The sequence below is a fragment of the Denticeps clupeoides genome, chromosome 1, assembly GCF_900700375.1.
Source record: "Denticeps clupeoides chromosome 1, fDenClu1.1, whole genome shotgun sequence".
Classification (NCBI taxonomy): Eukaryota; Metazoa; Chordata; class Actinopteri; order Clupeiformes; family Denticipitidae; genus Denticeps; species Denticeps clupeoides.
Window position 1 is genome coordinate 11,258,319 of NC_041707.1, and position 19,179 is coordinate 11,277,497.

The following is a 19,179-nucleotide window of genomic DNA, read 5'->3' on the forward strand; positions in this document are numbered from 1 at the left end:
GTGAGCTTTGTATCAACGACAGTAGGCTGACAGCTTGGACAGAGCTGTACAGTAGGGTAAAATACACCTTGTCGTTCCTCATACAAGGCTGCAGTGTGTTGCCCCCTGTGAATACCCTGGACTTCTTCCGTGTGCGTATTGTGAACTGCATATTTATATTCATATATCCTCTGACATTTCTTTTTCTTTTTTTTTTTCTTTTTTTACCGTGCAGGAAAGGTATAGCATTTAGCAGCTCAGCAGAATGTATCTGACAGTAGATGCTAAAGTGCATGTGGGATGACCCAAGAGAAAGATCCCTGGCTTTAAAATGATCTGCAGGACTAGAATGGCTTTTGAAAAGAAAACATTGTCCACTCCTAGGGCTTTCGAAACAAAACTATTCAAGGTATGTGTGTACTGTAAGTAGAAATACCTTAAGGGACAGTCACAAAGTCCATCAAACCTTTGACATGCTTTTTGGTAATTTGCTGATTGCCAGTTTGTCAGAATACGACATATTTCTTTCCATTTTCCTGCGGACTGAACGTGGAATGGTGTTACAGGAGCGATGCACCTGGGCTCGTGTGGCCAGGACCTTGTTTCTTCGCCGTGTGTGTAGTGATGCAGCATTATGTCTGATGCTGGGAGACAGAGCCTTGCTTTGAAAAGGGCCCTGCTGGCGTGTGTGCCCTTTCTTGGCCTGCGCCGCTTCCTGAGGCCTGGAACACACAGACCACACAGGCTCCTGGCCGCAGGCCAGTGCAGCTTGGCTGGCTGCGTCTCTGTCCTTGCCTCTCATTCTCACCCCTTCACTCACTCACGCTCATACCTCCTCTTCATGCATCCACCTCTCATAGTCGGACAGTAGATGGGCCCTGTTTGCTCTGGTCAAAAACAACAAAGCAAGCAACCATTCCTTCAAATGACAGTCCTTCATTTTGGTTGTGGAGACGATGTAGCACTAAACTGTAAGAGAAGCTATATATATATATTTATATTTACAGCATTTACTTACAGTCAGTAGTTACAGGGACAGTCCCCCTGGAGACACTGAGTGTCTTGCTCAGGGACACAATGGTAGTAAGTGGGGTTTGAACCTGTGACTTTGTGGTTTTCTGGTTCACAGGCAAATGTCTAACCCACTAGGCTACTACCAACCAATGAGAGGTGGGGACTTTTCCACTTGTGACCAGTATTTGCTACTTTTATAGAGTTAATAATTGTACAAACAACTTATTGAACTTTTATCTGCCATGCATCCAGTCTGCAAGACACATCCCAAAAATGATAGATGTTGTATAATTTTCAGTCAATTCATCAAATGTCATTAGTCCGGTTTCTAAGCATGGACGAAGCCACATTGCAGCTGAATCACCAAACATCTCTTACTTTTCACCCAGTAGATGCAGTCTAGAACCGGCCCTGATTATTGTGTCCATTTCCATCATCATCCTGGAATACACAACTGGATACAACTTTTTCATAATAGAATCTGTCATTGTGCATATTTTTATGCCTCCATTCTCCAGTTCACTTTCCAGTCATTTCTCTGTCATTAAATGAATAATTGAAGCCTTTTTCAATGATTGTCCAGGTAATATGAAGTTCTTAAATCATCGTTTTCTTCTCTCCCCCACTCGCCGCTAGTTCATAGCTGGCATATGAAATAATCCATTGTTTTGTTCCTTGTAAGTCGGCACTCCTCGCACCACAGCAATTAAAGAAACCAAATCTAGACGGATGCATGTTTTCTTTTTCTTCTGCCGTGCGTTTTGATTTCCTGAGTCGCCGCGAGATGATTGATGCACACTGACGGCCGGCAATGATATTTGATGTTGAAAGCGCGCTAGTGTTAAACGAGTGGAGGGTGTTACTGCAGGTCATAATGCTATCAGATGGCTCGGGAGCTACGCCAGCCGCTCCGCCTGCCTGGGTTATTTACTGTCTGTGGCCCTGCATTTGCATGAGAAAGACAAAGCTTACACAGTGCGTTTTTTTTTTTTTTTTTTTTTTTTTTTTTAAATAGCCTCAATGCACATGTTGTATATATTTTTTATTTACTCTCAACCCAGTGTCTGAGAAAAGGCTTCTTCTATTCGGTCTACTTCTATGTCTGAAAAAAAAAAAAAGTGAAAATAGCCCTGCCCATCTCGGACTGAAACCCCTTTTGTCGTTTCCTCGTGCGTTCTTGATCGTTCAATAGCTGTGTGGGGTTTTCAGGCCTTCGCGACGTGGAGAGCATGAGTGTTAGGGACTTTCCATTGTTAGAGTGAATCATGCAGGTTAACAGCTTACTCCTGTTATGCCCCCTGGACACTGAGTGGAAAATCTAACAGAAGATGAAAGTCATGCTCCCCAGGACCACGGCTTTGTCTGAGAAATGCGCTTTGTGCATGAAGCATGACACACTACGTGTCGTGTTTCTGCTTGGAGCTTCATTAGACAGCTCTGATCAGTCACTGTGTAGGTACTCAAGTTGGCACTTGTGTCGGTTACAGTTTCAGAGGTTTTCACACTTTCTGAATGTTGCAATATTGCGATGTTCTGTGCTAAACTTCCATGCAAGGATTTGTGAAAATACAATAACATACTCACATGCATATAACTTAAATCAAGTCTGTATAATATTCCATACTCACAAAAATAGCCTGACCGATATTTTTGGAGTGACCACCCCAAAACCTGTTTTAGAAAACCAACTCAAATAAGATTTTTTTCAATACATCACTGGTGATGCACGTTTTTAGCTACAAAGTATGTTGTGCCAAAGAAGATTGTGCTGAACTATATGTTAACAATCTTCTCCTTCCTTCGCCTGCTCCTGTTAGGGGTCGCCACTGCAAAAACCTAGCAAAGGTTTTACACCAGATGCCCTTGACACAACCCTCTCCATTGGGAATTGTACAGGCCAAAAGTTTGGACACACCTTCTCATTAAATGTGTTTTCTTTATTTTCATGACCATTTACATTGGTAGATTCTCTCTCTTCCAAAAGGCATCAAAACTATGAATGAACACATGTGGAGTTATGTACTTAACAAAAAGTGGAGACCTAGCCTCCACAGTCACCGGACCTGAACCCAATCGAGATGGTTTGGGGTGAACTGGACCGCAGAGTGAAGGCAAAGGGGCCAACAAGTGCTAAACACCTCTGGGAACTCCTTCAAGACTGTTGGAAAACCATTTCAGGTGACGACCTCTTGAAGCTCATCGAGAGAATGCCAAGAGTGTGCAAAGCAGTAATCAGAGCAAAGGGTGGATATTTTGAAGAAACTAGAATATAAAACATGTTTTCAGTTATTTCACCTTTTTTTGTTAAGTACATAACTCCACATGTGTTCATTCATAGGTTTGCCTTCAGTGAGAATCTACCAATGTAAATGGTCATGAAAATAAAGAAAACACATTGAATGAGAAGGTGTGTCCAAACGTTTGGCCTGTACTGTACACTAACACATGTAGTAATCTCAGTGGCTAGATAGATTTTTGACAATACTGAATCAATCTCTATATGCCTATGAGATCTCTTTCTTCCACACATGCTGGGTATACCAGATGCTTTTAATTTCCCGCAGTAAGTGGCAGGCCACTGCGCAGCCAGGCTATTTAGCCTAATGATGAGCATGATAGAATTTTGCATTTGACAGGCACATTAAGGCAAATTAAATGAGGCTAAATTGGTTCCGCTTTTCAACATCAAAAGTGGCAAAGGTTGGGGTGACCAGGAATGGAGGAGTGTATTTTTACCATTTAGTCACCTCTGCTGACATGCGTGTGGAGGATTACCCCAGCACAGAATTCACTGGCCGACATTGAGGAAGCGCAAGTTCACCTTTTTAATGAGGACTCGGCACAAAAGTGTTATTTGCCCGGCTTTAGTCCCCAAGCACAATCAGGTTCTGCAAGATAGGAGGTAGCTGGAGCGCCGTCTGCCAGCTGGAGGCCTGCCAAACTTCAGCAGGAGTTTCTCTTTTCTTCTGTTTGATATTTACTTTACAGCCATTCAAGGCAGCCAACTACGGCTAGACAGACAGGCACGCTCTGAGTCAGGAGAGAGGGGGGAATAAAAGAGGGACTCAGCTTACAAAGTCCCTCTTTAACTCCCATTCTTCTCCAGTATTGACACAAACATTTCGTCGGAGCGAGTGCGTGCCTCCATGGCACTTTATTAGGTGCTTAGAGTTCCCTTCATGGCCTGGACTTCAGAAGGAGACTCCGCCAGCCCGGTCTCTGGAGTCTGGAGAGATCTGGCCATGGTGTGACTTGCCTCAGCCATCCTGCTTGAGAAGAAACTTGTTGTGCTGCAAACATTTCGTAACTTGTGAAAAGCGTTGGATGCCAGGAACCAGGATTAGAAGACTGTAGTTTTGATTGTCTTTTAGGAGGTCGTGTCTTGATAGAAGCGCAAGTATGCCGCAGTCAACAAAGGCAGATGTTTGCTATGTGGATGATTTGCGTTCATATTATAGAGCTGAAGCATGGGCAAAAATAATTTTGGCTCTTCATAATAATGCCGCTTTGTATTGCATCATGTTGCTTTGAGCACTCAGACCTGTTATTAATCTCTTAATCCGGCTTCTGGGGTCAGACAAGATGTTCTGATGACTGATCGCTGTAGTTTAAGTAGTTATTGGCTTATCGATATGTCGAGTTGATCGTGCCAAACTTTGAGATTCAGATTACACGCGTCACTGCTGAGTGATGACTCTGTACCCGGGGGGGAGGGTGGTTTTTATTAAATAAAGGCAGATGAGATGCAGGAATGAGGCTCACGGCCGGGTGTGGTTTCCCTTCACCAGGACACAGGCAGAAGCTGGACGACCCGCCGAAGCCCGGCCTGTTCTCGGAGCGCCTCAGCGAACTGGAACGCCTCCGACACACCTCCATGAGAGTTGCCGTGCCAACGCAGAGCCCCCGGCCGTCGCTCAACACCACAGCCAATTCGTTCAACCCGCAGGGGCAGTCTCAAATCTCAGGTGAGGGAGTCCAAAACGTCAAAGCACATTTTCTTTTTTATCCGCCCCTGTTTTCCCTGTTCTCTTTTGGAGAGGTATCAGCGCCTGGCTCGGCCAATAAATCGTTGCCATTCATTCCACGGCGCGGAGAAAAATAACTGTGGAGTTTAACTGTTTCACACTGAGTATGCCGAGTGTAAAGACCAGGTTATGCTAACAGTGTCTTATATCAGTAAACATTCCTCATTGTGATAAGAAAGGATACTGAGATTAAGGAACTTCTGAAGGTTCGAATGTTTTTTTCCTTTACATTTTTTTCACAGTCACACCGTTGGTTGAAGTGCAGAAAAAGTATTCTGGCATCATGGCCTGCTCTCTCAGGCTTTAACCATAAATGACTGCCATCACACCTTAATTTGTCCTCTTATTATGTGGGTAGTATTTGATTACTAGATATGAATTCATTGTGACAGTGGTGCGTTGGTTAAATAAGCCTGCTTGCTTTGCAACCACAAATGACTTGTCATTCTGGCCTAATATCTCTTTATCTATTTTAATGCATGCCATCTCTTACAGCAATCTTTGATCTGGAAAAAAAAAACCATGGAAACTGAATGCAACGTGCAGTCTGTTTATCTTCCTTTCACAGTCTGCGTGCTAATCAGCCCATTTGTTACACTCTGTCCAGCATTACACATGAAAGTGCTCCAGATCTCTTTGATGGGTATAGAGTGATCTGGCGTTCTGCGGGGCAGGTTCCAGTGAGGAGCCTGTTGGTTCAGACACCTTGTTGACTGAATCAGACTTGCCTCCTGTCTCCTGTCTCAGAGCCCTTTAAAGTGACTCTGAGGGCCTTTGTAAAAGGCCCATCAAGCATTGTTCATAATTTTTTTTTATGTCAATTATGGTGGGCAACTGATGCCTGATTATAATTATAATACGTGGATCTGTTCAAGAATGACTTCCTAGGCAGTGACGGGTTGTGGCTGTGTTGTCCCCTCAGACCCCCGGCAGTCCCAGTCTTCTCCCCCCTGGTCTTATGAGCAGCCCTACACGCCCTACCTTAGCCAAATGACCTCGCCCTCCATCCACTCCACCACGCCACTGTCCTCCACCCGAGCCACAGGCCTGCCCGCCATCAGTGAGGTGCCAAGACGGCTCTCAGGTAAATAACACCCAGTCTGAAGTGGGATCCACATGCTGGTCTGAGCCCTGATAACATGTTCAAAAGCTCCTGTTTTGGCCGCCTGAGTGTGTGTGTGTGTGTGTGTGTGTGTGTCTGTACTGAGAAAAAAAAATCAGGTATTAAGCTTTGAGGAGACCGGCTCTACTAACCAAAGAGTGATTATTGAACGTTATAGCACATAGTGATACTTTTTCATCCATTCTTTCCTATTGGGATTGAAGTCGGGATTAAAAGCGCCTCCTGCTCCATTAGCGATTGTTGTGCAGGGAACCTGCCCAACGGCAAATGTCTTCAAACAAATCGCACCTATAAAAAAAGACAGAGAGAAGAGAGAGAATCTGAGAGAATATCTTTCCTCTCCTCTGCCCCCTCATCCCAGGCCTTTGAACTTGGGGAGGAAAGCCGTCTTTGAAAGGGGCATTTAAAAAAAAAAAAGAACAATAAAACCGAATTGGGTTTCTGAGTCACAGGCTCCGAAAGATCTATGGCACCGTGACACCGGTTCCAAAAGCATCCGAAAGGGCTTCACAGCTACAGCTTTTCTGAATAAATAAGTGCCCTCGCCAACTCCCCACCCCCCACTGCCTCCCCCGCCTGGGCTCGCTCGAAACAAACACACAGATGAGTTTCCTTTCAATACACCTGTTTGACTTGCTGCCAGGTCGCTTTTTTTTTTTACTTTTTCTTTTTCTGTCCCCCCCCCCTCCCCACTGCTCCCCACCCTAACTGTTTTCTTTGAGCCTGGAGCGAGTGTGAAAGTTTAAATTACTTCTTGGTGTGGCTGCTCATCGGGCTGCTTTTTGAACCACGGCCAGCTGCCTTGTTGGGTTTGATTAGTTTAGATTTCATCCCGCTTTCATCTCGGAGATGTCAGCCTTTGTTCTCCCCTCAAAGAGACACACGCACCTCTTGGTCCTAATGCCCCCTATTCTTAAACTTGAATGCTTGTTAACGCTGCTTGGACGGGCATCCTGTTGCAGCAGATGCCGTGCTGTTTAGCTCAGCTTTCGCCTGCCTGCTTCAGCTCAGGGCTGTTGTAGCCGGAGCCCCTTCACTCCACTAAGTAATAACATGTCTGACACACTGTCATGCTTTTAGTGGGTTTGTGCAATTAATTATTAAAAGCATAAAGCATACAAATGACGTTCTGGTGTGCCACGGTGTAGAAGGGACAAACGTGCAGCAACAGACTGAATATTCAGGTCATTGTGTTTGGCCTTAAGGTCTTCACTCATGCAAACTACAGATAACTCCAGGGTTTACTGTCAGAGCGTTTGGAGCAAACAATCAGTTATTGTAAAGTAAAACATTATAACTACAGTACAACAGATTTGAATAGAAGTTGTCATTGTGAAACACTGCAGCACAGCACATGGTGCACACAACTAAATGTGTCCTCTGCTTTTAACCATCACGTTTGGTGAGCAGTGGGCAGCCATGACAGGCCAAAAGTTTGGACACACCTTCTCATTCAATGTGTTTTCTTTATTTTCATGACCATTTAGATTGATAGATTCTCACTGAAGACATCAAAACTATGAATTAACACATGTGGAGTTATGTACTTAACAAAATAACTGAAAATATGTTTTATATTTTAGTTTCTTCAAAATTGCCGCCCTTTGCTCTGATTACTGCTTTGCACACTCTTGGCATTCTCTCGATGAGCTTCAAGAGGTCGTCACCTGAAATGGTTTTCCAACAGTCTTGAAGGAGTTCCCAGAGGTGTTTAGCACTTGTTGGCCCCTTTGCCTTCACTCTGCGGTCCAGTTCACCCCAAACCATCTCGATTGGGTTCAGGTCTGGTGACTGTGGAGGCCAGGTCTCCACTTTTTGTTAAGTACATAACTCCACATGTGTTCATTCATATTTTTGATGCCTTTTGGAAGAGAGAGAATCTACCAATGTAAATGGTCATGAAAATAAAGAAAACACATTGAAGGTGTGTCCTAACTTTTGACCTGAACTGTATTTACACACCCAGCAAGGAGCTGCTCTGAATGCATAATAAAGTCTAAACCAGAGAATTAGAATAATTGTGATAAAAAAATATATATAAACACAGAAGAAAATATGTTCCGTCAAAGAATAAAGTGTCAAGATATCGTCAAGACAGATATTGCCCATGGGGCTGAGGAGGTAGATCAATAAGGATGATGATAAATAAATGAAGTCCACTGACTAGACAGAGTTATTGCACAGATTATTGTACAAAATAAAAAACAGAGCAGCATGGCAAATGTATGTGTTAGATACAGGAAGAAGTTGCAGAGTTTTGAGTTCCATATTAGAGGACAGGCATGTGACAATATGAAGAAACATGACTCATAATTGACCACATATGAGGTCTATAAACATTGCAGGTCATTTGGAGGCTGGGCGTGTCTCCAGCAGATATGCTGACTTACAGAAGAGGAAGCCTCTCGAGTTGTGATAAGAGGAGTTCACTTATCGAGCAATGAGAGAAGAACGATCAAAGCCTGAGATGACCCCTGATCAGCTGATGGTGATATGCAGTAGGGAGGAAGGACAGTTTATTCATGAGTAACAAGGGCTGGTGAGCAATAGAGTGATGTGCCGTTTACAGCACACACAGGACTTTTTTTTTTTGCTTATTCTCACTTTTTTTTAACCCAATCTTCTGGTAGCCACAGCCCATTAGTGGTTTCTAATTTTTAAAAAACCTAACAGAAGGCCTGAAAGCACATATCTGCCCCCTTTTTCTGGCTAATCGGAGACATGCAACCACATCTGAGCTGGTCATTATGCATCCCGTGGAAACTTCTTTTTTTTTCTTCACTCAAAGTGTTTCCATATGTGATCCGATTTGACCTCAAGATTTAAAAAAAAAAAAATCATTCATAAATACGCACACATTTGATAAAATTTGATTAAAAGATTCCGCGCCTGTGCTTTACAGTGCTAAAATAAATGAGCAATGGTAGAAAATTGGTTATCACTCTGCTGTCACACAGTTTGTGCAAAATGTATTATTTTGCGTAGTTCTACTGTCCATTTAGTGTCTTGACTCAGATGTACGTATGTCCTCATAGAGGCTGATACAGTGAGTGTGTCGTCTCAATCTTCCTCTGTATATAAAACACCAGGTCGCCTTTATCTACGCCACGCATTGTCATTATGGCTGCATATTTTTGTTTTGGCCAGCGGTGTACGTCATTGTAGATAGTTTGCCCGCTGAGGCTCTTTTGTTTGGTTTGGTATTCTTTTCCACACTTTGAAGCCAGGTGACATTGTAAACAGCAGCGCAATCTTCTTTCTATTCTGCAACGTTTAAATTGACACATTTCGGCTATTCTACGGCCGTATTTTAGGCCTTTTGTGTCATCAGAACGTTTGATTTAACACCGCTAACTACTTGGGGAAGTTAAGCAAATTCACAATCCTTTCCACCTATAGCCGTTTGCTTAGTTTTCATGGAGCGTGTGGGTAACGTAGCTGAAACTGTTTCCCTTTGCATTAACTTTGCATTAGCAGTGAAGGCCTGGTGCTTTCCAGACCTCTACCAAGATAACAGATGCTAATTTCACTCTTTAATTCTACACTCATGCTACTTTTTCACAGTATGCAACACAAGTCTGCTGCAGCCTGACACTGTTTACTTTAAAATAGTAAGAATTACGGTGTTTTGTTTCCATCTCTCTATGGCCAATCCCTTCCAGACCTTCAGAACTAAGTAATTATAGTGTTCAGGATTACATTTGTGCTCCCTCACAGGCGAGGGCAATAACTCAACTATTTTTAAATGACAATTAATTCACAGGAACCCTAGTGTTATGCAGCATAAATAAAAAACCTGACAGGGTATCATTACCTCCCCGGGCTGTGTGAGTAATTCCAGTATGAGAGTCACCGTGTTCCCGATTATTTTTGTATTTATCTAAATCCAACTGGTGAATTCCTTTCGGGTAAACTGTCCCAGCAGCGCCCTCTAATGGCGACCCTAAACCCCTGTCGCTGAACTGGGGTCTTCAGAATCCCCATACAACAATCCATGTTCCATTCTTTCATTCCGCGGTGATTGCTGGAAGGGATTAGACGAGATTGGCGGGAATATGCCGCGGCTAGGGAACGGACGGAACTGAGAGGTGCAGGTCTAAACCGGAGGCACGTATCCTTGCTAGTGAGGTTTAAGGGTTTCGATGATGATAAACCATCCTAGGAAATATTGTTGGCTTCTTTTTTTATTTATGTAGTGAAATAATACAGTAGAGTTACAATAAAAGTATAATACAGCATCTTTTACTCAATAACAACTTCGGTCACTGATTTTGGGGTAATTTTTTATACTGGAATGAATGAGTGAATGAATTAATAAATAAACAAATTCATTAAGTCATTATTAAATAATCAAACTAACTAATGTTAATTATTTAGCTTTTATAGACTATAGGCCAGTGATCGCCAAGCCTGGTTCTGGAGGACACCAGCCCTTGATCTTAGATCTGTTCCACACCTGATTCAACTCAATAAAATGAAAGTGAAGTGATTGTCATTGTGAAACACAGCACAGCACATGGTGCACACTACAAAATGTGTCCTCTGCTTGTGTGTGGTAACAAGTAGCGTAAATTAGGGTTCAATCCAAAAGCCTTCAAGTTATGGTTCCTTCAGGGCAGCGTTGGTAACCACTCCTATAGGCTTTAAAGCATTGTGATGACATCAGTGAATCTCTGGTCTAATGGCAGATCCTTCTTTACATCAGGAACGTCCGAGCTGAGCCCCTTCTCCGCTGACCATCGCCAGTTTGAACGTCAGTTTTCCTGCCTCCCCACCCTCACGGAGAGCCGCTTCTCCAGCCCAAGGATGCATTACCCAGCCACCTTCACGTACACACCCACGCCTGTGACTTCTGGTATGTCCCTCGGCATGTCTACCACTACCCACTATCACACCTATTTGCCTCCGCCCTACCCCGGCTCCACGCAGAACCAAAGCGGGCCTTTCCAGACCAGTAGCACACCCTATCTGTACTATGGAGCCTCGTCTGGGTCGTACCAGTTCTCAATGGTCCCAGGGGGGGACCGCTCCCCATCCAGGATGCTCCCACCATGTACCAGTGCCTCTACTGGCAGCTCCCTCATCAACCCCAACCTCCCCAACCAGACAGATGGAGGCGAAGCTGATGGAAGCCACAGCAGCTCACCAACTGTACTCAACTCCAGCGGCAGGATGGATGAATCGGTGTGGCGGCCGTATTGAGGGGGGATTGGGGAGCAAAAACTGACTAGACCTGAACACAGCACTGTTTCTCCTTTCTTGAAGTTTGGCTTTAAAGTGTCTTAAGCACAATTGTGACAAAATACTCTGCATAGCAGGACGGGTGTGTGATTTTTCTACTACACTGACCGTTTGGTTTCATTGATGTACCTAGAGTGGTACTCGCTCATGATGCATCCACCGGGGAGAGGAAGGGCGCATGAAGGGAGTTATTCAAGGCATTGCATAAATATACCCAGCATTCCACTGCTTAATCAGTGATGGCTGCACATTCGCAGAGTTTACGAACTGGCATAAATGACGTTGAATACATGGAATATAATTTTTTTATTTGACTATTGGCTGAGTATATTTTTTGTACTAACTAAATTTATTTAGCATTTTAAAAGAACACTGAATGCCTGTTTAATATTTATACAAGTGAGAGCAGATACGCTGTATTTAACAGAACCAGCATTGAGCAAAGATGTTCGTGCTCTGCGTTTATTTTAATTTAACTTTTTTAAATTACATGGTAGCAAACCAGGTAGAGCACAAGAAGCGAGATAAGCCATAACATTTTTTTGTAGTAAACCATTATTTTAAATGTTTATTTTAAAACTGAGGTACTTTAGAAATGAAGGTCCGAGATGTGGATATTTTATTTATGAAGTCTGCAGAAAATACACTCACCAAACATTCTTGTTTCTGATAATGGTATTCCGATGGCATTATGTTATAAATGGGGCAATGCATCATGTAGCCATGCTATTGAGACCATGGAAAAAAAGTTACCAAAACTAGATGTGAGAAAATAATATATGCAAATTTGTAAAGGGAGTCGACGTAGTCTGCTCCCTGTTTGTGTCAGATTTTGTTATTCATTCTGTCTGTCAAATTAATTTATTTTGTATCTTTTTTTCTTTGTCCGTAAGTGACTATAAACCGAGACCAAAAATGATTCACTTGCTGTTACCTCCAGCTTTTTATATACTGGTAAACATGTCAGAAATGTCTTGTGTAAATATGAATGCATCTGAGTATGATATGTAATGTAATAATCTAAAGTGTTGGTACATTAAACCTTTCAAATACACACAGTTTTAAATAATTCGAATAGCTCGTTTTCCTGATGCCCAATTGACCTCCCGGTTCTGAAACTGGAGCACTGAATCATGAAACACTATGAAATCAAAGTGGCTTTAATTAATGCTTCATGTCTTGCAGCAAAATTGTTCAAACTGTAATTTCATGAAACTCTGAAGCTACAGTATGACAAGAGTGAAATGTGTGTATTTTTTACCCTGACAGCTACTGGTTTCTTAACAAAAGGTTCATCCTGAAAACTGGAGAGAGTACGAAGCAACGTGATAACTGTCTTTGAAAGAGGAAATCATTTCAACACTTCAGGGCCCACGGTCTTCCACAGTGGACTTTAGAGAAACGGAACTTGGAACAACAGGAGCCCTGGTGTTTCATAAATATGGGCTTGGGTAGTTGACCGAACCTGCAGGAAGCCTGGACAGAAACCACAGAGGACACACAACAACTTGCGCTCCGATTGCTCATTTTAAGCACAAGCCGAAGCATATACAGGTTTTTCAGTTCGGACATTTCCCGTGATTCCTTAAGCGTATCTTAATGTAATAAAAAAAAATTCTGTTGTGACAGTGGGCCAAACTGCAGTGGACATTGCTGAAACAATTAAACTGAGGGCATTTGTGCTGGTCAGAGCCAATGGGCCTTGGTCCAATTTTATTTTGTCGACAATATAGATGTTCAATTGTCTTCCGAAATGAATTTAGTTCATGTGCATTTTCTGAATTGTTCCCATGTTGAGACAGTGCTCACTTATTTGGTATCATTTATTTTATGCATGTGGTATTATGCTGATAGATGAGCATTAAATTATAAATGTTTTGTGCTTAACGACAATCATAATATTCCAGAACTTCTTTCCGGCTGCTTCTTTTTACACAATAAGAGAAGTTAAATTTATGAGGCATCTCCTGTGAGTGTCTACAGCAATACCACTACATCCAGGGTAGATTGGAAATCTCTTCTATTTCCCAGATGGAATTCAGGTCGAGTCATTTTAGAAAAAGAAAACAGCAATGTCTGCCGTACAAAAATGTGCATTATTTAATAGAAAATCATATTATGTCATGTTTTTAGCTTTAGTTGTTGGTGGGAATTAATTTATTTGTACAAATCGTATCAGCAGCATGAGCTGACATAATGTCGGCAGCTTCAGAAAACAAGGTCAGGCGCTCTATTGGCAATAAAAATAAACAATTATAGAAATTGTTCTGCTTTGTAGAAAAAAGGCTTTGAATATGTATATTGTTGTTTTGTTTTTTTTTGTAATCACAAGACAAGTGGTTCTTTATGAAATGTTCGCTGAAAAGAAATTGTAATTTAAAAGGCTGCAGGCAGCAACCTGGGAAAACTTTTTTTTACAGTGTTTTTATTTTTCTGTCAAGCACTTTTGTGTATGAGTGTTTTTTTTTCCTCTCCTTTTTATTATTTTCATTTGTTCTGTGAATCTGAATGAAGCCTAACTCTATAGGGAAAGGGAATCTTGTAGCACTCAACACCACGCATGCTGGGTCAGAGGTCAACAGCATGTTAGGTGGCTACAGTAATAGCACTAGAGGTCAGCGACCAGCCCATTTCAGTCTCTTATTAAAGAAAAAAAAACGCTTTAAACCAAAGTAAAATCAGGACATAAATATGGTCATTACGGTTCTGTGTAGTTTTAACTGTTTGCATTTGAACGGTCAAGAATGGGCTCCTGTGTTAGTAATAGTTACAATATCCAACTTACAGGTGGAAAAATGCAACATTTTAGTTAAAAAATTTTACACAGTCTTTGTAAAACTACAAACATGCAGTTACAAATGTAACTGCATGTAACTGCAATTAAAATCTTTTAAGCTCCCAGGCACCCATTCCATGTATTTATTCCGTGTAATTCTAAATGATAAAGAGCTGCTGGAGAGTTAAAGGGTTGAAGCACTGTTTTTGTACCTGGTGATATTTTATTCTGCCTCATGATTGAGAAACGTCCCTGCTTGACAAATTTCGTATCTTACCTGATCTAACCCTTGGCTGTCATGGGCTTGCCCTACTTTTGGTTTTCCTGTTTCAGGGTTTTAGACCATGCTTGTCGAGGTGGCGTGAGGCTTATTGGTGCGGTGGGCATCTCTCGTCGTCTCTGCAGCTCGTGTTGGTCGGCACATGTTTCCAATATCAGTTCCTGTTATTTCGAGTCATTTTATTCATTTTTTGGGCAGTTGGAAAATGATTCACAGATTACAAAATGTGAAGTTGTATAAAAAGTACTAAAACTGAGACAGTTCAGGTTGAATATATAATTCTTAATCTGACCCCATGAGTGACCTTTATTTGTCAAGTTCATGCAAACTTTTTTTTTACTTTTCTAATGTCATTGATCATTGAGGACAAATGTTTCTGCACTGGGGTCTTCAGTCCATGATCTGCAGTTAAGATGACCAAATGATGACCCTTTCCTTGAATGAAATGAACTTTTTCAAGCATCGTCATAGTTTTCCATGCACATATTGTACAGCTTTTTTAAAAGAGACTGTTAATGCTCTTCTGCTCAGCTCTGTTAGTAAAAAAACGGCTTATTTTACTTCCCCACTGTCGGGGACAACAGATCGATTGATTTGGTTGATTGTCCGTCATTTCTAATGATTGTATAATTTGGTCTTTTAGAATAAATGTTTTGTGATAAAAAAAGTCTCAGCTTGTCTGTATGTTATTGTAAAACAATACAAGATAAATTGTGACATATCAAACACTTCCTTCCTTACTGACCTTTGAAACAGATACTTATGAGGAAAGGAAGCTCCCTGTAACCTGCACTACAACAAATATAATTAGATGAATGCAATGCAAAGGTTATTTGAAAATCATACAATGGTAATGGTATATATACACACACATACATACATATTTATATCTGCATTGAAATCTAGATCATATGCATATTGTGCACATGAGTCATTTACACTGAAATGAATTATGTTGTATTGTAACACTAAAGGTATTCCATGCAACTCCATTTCCAGGCTTGGGAATTCTGACTTCCCACAGAGAAGGGAAACATTGGCAGGGTTTTTCTGTAACAACATTAAGTGCTTTTGGAGACAATCACACAGTTAAAGAGAACATAGTTAAACTAGACAAATCTTTCCCTAATGCTAACTATTGGCTAAATCAATTGGGCATGCTTAATTTACCCTAATCCTATTTGCATGTGTGTGTGTATGTGTGTTCACCCTCGGATTAACAGGTTTTTCTAACTGTTCAGCTAGATGCTTAGCAAAGTGCAGAAAATAGTTGGGTGGCATTCTTAGCAAGGGTTCCTAATGAACTGATGAATGTTTCCAGATGTAGTAATGTATTCATAACTAAAATCATTGATTTCATCTGCATCTGTGAAAATGTAAAACAAAACAAAAAAAAATCACGTAATGATTCATGAACAGCAGTTTGTAAAATGACACTGATTGGTTAATGCCACAAGATGCTGTAGCGGTGTTTGTCCAGACCAGCACCCAGGGCGCTTGAAACAACCATATCAACGAGGAAGGCAAACATCCCGAGTTGGGTTTGGATCAGTGTTTGCTTTGGACCACTCGGAGCAGGAAAGCGCTCAATGGGGCCATTTAGATCTACTAATAGTGGGCTACCCAGACCTGAAAATTAGCCAGAGCGGAAACAATGACAATTCAGGAGTAAGATACACATCTTACGTTTTACCGAGAGCCTTATCGTGTGGAGAGCGCTCAGTCAGGAGCTTTTAATAAGTGGACGACCAAGTCAGGCCTCTAGGTCTGTGGAGAAAAGAAAATAACTTGTGTCCTTTCACAGAAAAATGCCTCAATTTGGCGTGATGTAAAGTAAAAACATCGCATGAACTGTCAAAACGTCCAAATCACCAGGATTATTATTCTAATTTTTAATACGCCTCTCCATGTTTGTGTTAGGTACATTGATTTACACATAATTTCCCCATAATTCTTGCCCCTTGAAATATGTGGTCTAAGGTTTCACCGTGCGAAGAGAGCTTCAGTCGTTACTCATGGTTAAAGCCCCCCGTTTTTTTTTTTTTTGGGGGGGGGTTCTTGAAATTACTTCACAGGCAGCTCTGGTCCCTGCCCCGCTGGAAACGAGCCAAGGACAATGCCCTCGGCCCTTCACAGAGGCTGCAACCAAAGCCGGCAGGCCGGGCGTTTTACGGAGGGACATCTGAAAACAGAGACCCCTCGGTGTCCCCTGGCTGTCTGAATGCTACAGACGGGCTCCCAAGGTCCTTGATTTATGCTCGCCGGCCGATGGCCGACGCTGGTGAAATATTTGCTGCCGCTGGGAGCGATTGGGACAAATGAAGTGTGAATCTCGTGGGGCAGAGGAGGCGGCGGCCGCGCCAGTCACTAAACACTTGCAACACAGTGGAGCAGTGGAGTGGAGATGAGGTTAACGTGGAGGAGAAGGCGGAGAGGGTGAAATAGGTGCACACCTACACACACACACACACACACACACACGCCTACTGGTCTTCATGAAACGCTGTTTTAGTGACATCACACACAAAAATTCCACCGAATGTCCATTTTGACACGGACAAGACACCTTGCTGCACAGGTCCCGAAGCCTTTAACAAGCACACAAAGACAGCTAGGGATCATTTCTGTTATGTTCATTCCACATAATACTGTGAACAAGCCAAAACAAGAACCGGATACTGTTCTCTAGTCCTGCGGTTAAGAAATGCTGTCATCTGGTGGATAATCGCTGAAGCACATATTGCATATAGCCAATAATGTACCTGCTGAGGCGAATAATGGCTACAGAACAGGCTGTTTGTAACAGACCCCATGGCATCAATTCAGTTACATTGATTTGGAACAACCGGATTTGCAATTCAATTTCAATAGCACATATCCATCGAGTGCACATAAGGAAGTGTTCAGTTTAGGATAGTAGTTGCTCTCAGAAGAGATTTCTTTTAAAAATAGAGTGGGACGCCACTCTCTGGTGACGGGTGACTTGTTCCACCATTGAAAGGAGTAGACTGGGGTGGCCCTTTGTGAAGGAACACGAATGACAGACGGCAGATGGAATGGGTGAGAAGGAGCATGAGACTTAATGCTCCATCTTTATTATGCATTTGGCAGATCTGATTCCATTTTCCTCTGAAGCAAAAAAATGCTATCAGAATTTGAACTGAAGATGCCAGACTTTCACTCAACAGGTTGAAGGACAGGTTGTACCTCCAAAGAAGCATAATGAAAAAAATAATTGTTACAAATACCATATTGATTGTAAAGGACAATTCTATTGCATTGGTAAAAAAAAAACTACAAGCACATACATTTGTCTCACCAACTGTCTACTGTTTTAAAATCCTTTTTAAAGATTTCTTAAATATGCCTGCATTGACATGTCAAGTAAGATGGTGCTTACTTGACATTTTTTTTTTTTTTTTTTTTAGGTGCTAGTGTTGGTCAGGGTCCAAGATCTCCCATAGAAACTTCTGTCCTCAATCGATTACACATCATAGCAGGTTTTTCTGTGAATGTAATGCGCTTTTTCTTAATATTCGCGTTGTGGCTGTGTTCTAGCTCAATTGGTCTTCACTCATTTGTTTCCTTTCAGCCCAACCTTCTGTTCTTGCACTGTTCAGCAGGCATCAACGTATGGTACAAATTCCAATATTTTATTCAGACAATCAAATATTTTGTGTCACAAGCGCACATTTAGTACAAGCATGCCCCTGAAACATGCAACAAATATACTGTACTGCCACACGGCTGCAATGCAAATCTGTCACCACATAAAACAAATTACATAAAAAGTACTGAGTTTTAAGTATTAATTTCAGTATACAATGAACTTTAATAAAATTCCCTCTGGAAGGTGATTTCTTATGTCTGTCATTTATTATTTTAAAGTTTTGTGTCTGGATATTAGGAAATTAGAAATTAGAATGGCTATCATAGACCTCAGCTAATCTGGAATGTTTGACCGATTGGAGGCTGTTAAAACTGAAAACCAGCTGTAATAGTAAAAATATCCTCTTTTTGATTCCTTCCATAATTTAAAATGTATGTTTGACTTCCATTTTCGTGTAAAACAACAAGATGCCTGATGCCATTTTACCACAGATGCCTGTTGCTCATGGGACCTGTGGAGAATCCCGCTGATGTGTGGAATGACTTGACTGGGCACCGGGTGCGCTCCGGGCCTGGTATTTTATCGTCCTGAGTGGTACAAAAGTTGCTTCAGCAATCAAGGAGGGAGCCAAGTGTTTGTTTGACAGCACCCCAATGCCCCCCGATCCTCCCACCTCTGCCAAAATGCGACTGCAGACATGAATGCAGATGGTTTGACTTTCCATTGAAAGAAATGTGTTGGAACGGAGGGAGCTGCTGAAAGGGCTTCCTCCGCAGGAACTCCAGTAATTAAGACCCATGAGGACGTAGGGCCCTGAGCGAGGAGTCTGCAGCTGAAGAAGGCCTCTCGTGTTTCCTCACAAACGCTGCCAACGCCATCTCCTAACTCACATAATAGTGCTGAAATATTATTCTCCAGTCTAACGAACATGGCGGCGATAAATCAAACGTCCCGGTAATCTGATTTTTTGATTAAAGGCTGGATGGCATTGCTGAGGCGGTGAGAGAATTTTTCAACAGAGAAATTAACTGACTTCCTGCAGAACACTTCACAACTCACACCTTTCATTAAAAGCATAACTTTTACTTTGCACTACTTGATGGAACTTCGCTAAAAATATTGACAATGTTT

General features: G+C 42.0%; 1 protein-coding gene across 5 annotated transcripts in view; it reads left to right on the plus strand.

Moving 5' to 3' along the window:
• runx2a (RUNX family transcription factor 2a) overlaps positions 1-15,105 on the plus strand; it is a 41,488-nt gene extending 26,383 nt beyond the window's left edge. For 4 of the 5 annotated variants that reach the window (XM_028998970.1, XM_028998977.1, XM_028998984.1 and 1 more), the window contains 3 exons: positions 4,782-4,958; positions 5,941-6,102; positions 10,847-15,105. In XM_028998970.1, the coding sequence (XP_028854803.1) occupies positions 4,782-4,958; positions 5,941-6,102; positions 10,847-11,343 (836 nt within the window). In that variant the 3' untranslated portion in view covers positions 11,344-15,105. The remainder of the gene's footprint in view (positions 1-4,781; positions 4,959-5,940; positions 6,103-10,846) is intronic. The other variant, XM_028998995.1, reaches the window with a different exon arrangement.
• The last annotated feature ends 4,074 nt before the right edge of the window (positions 15,106-19,179 follow it).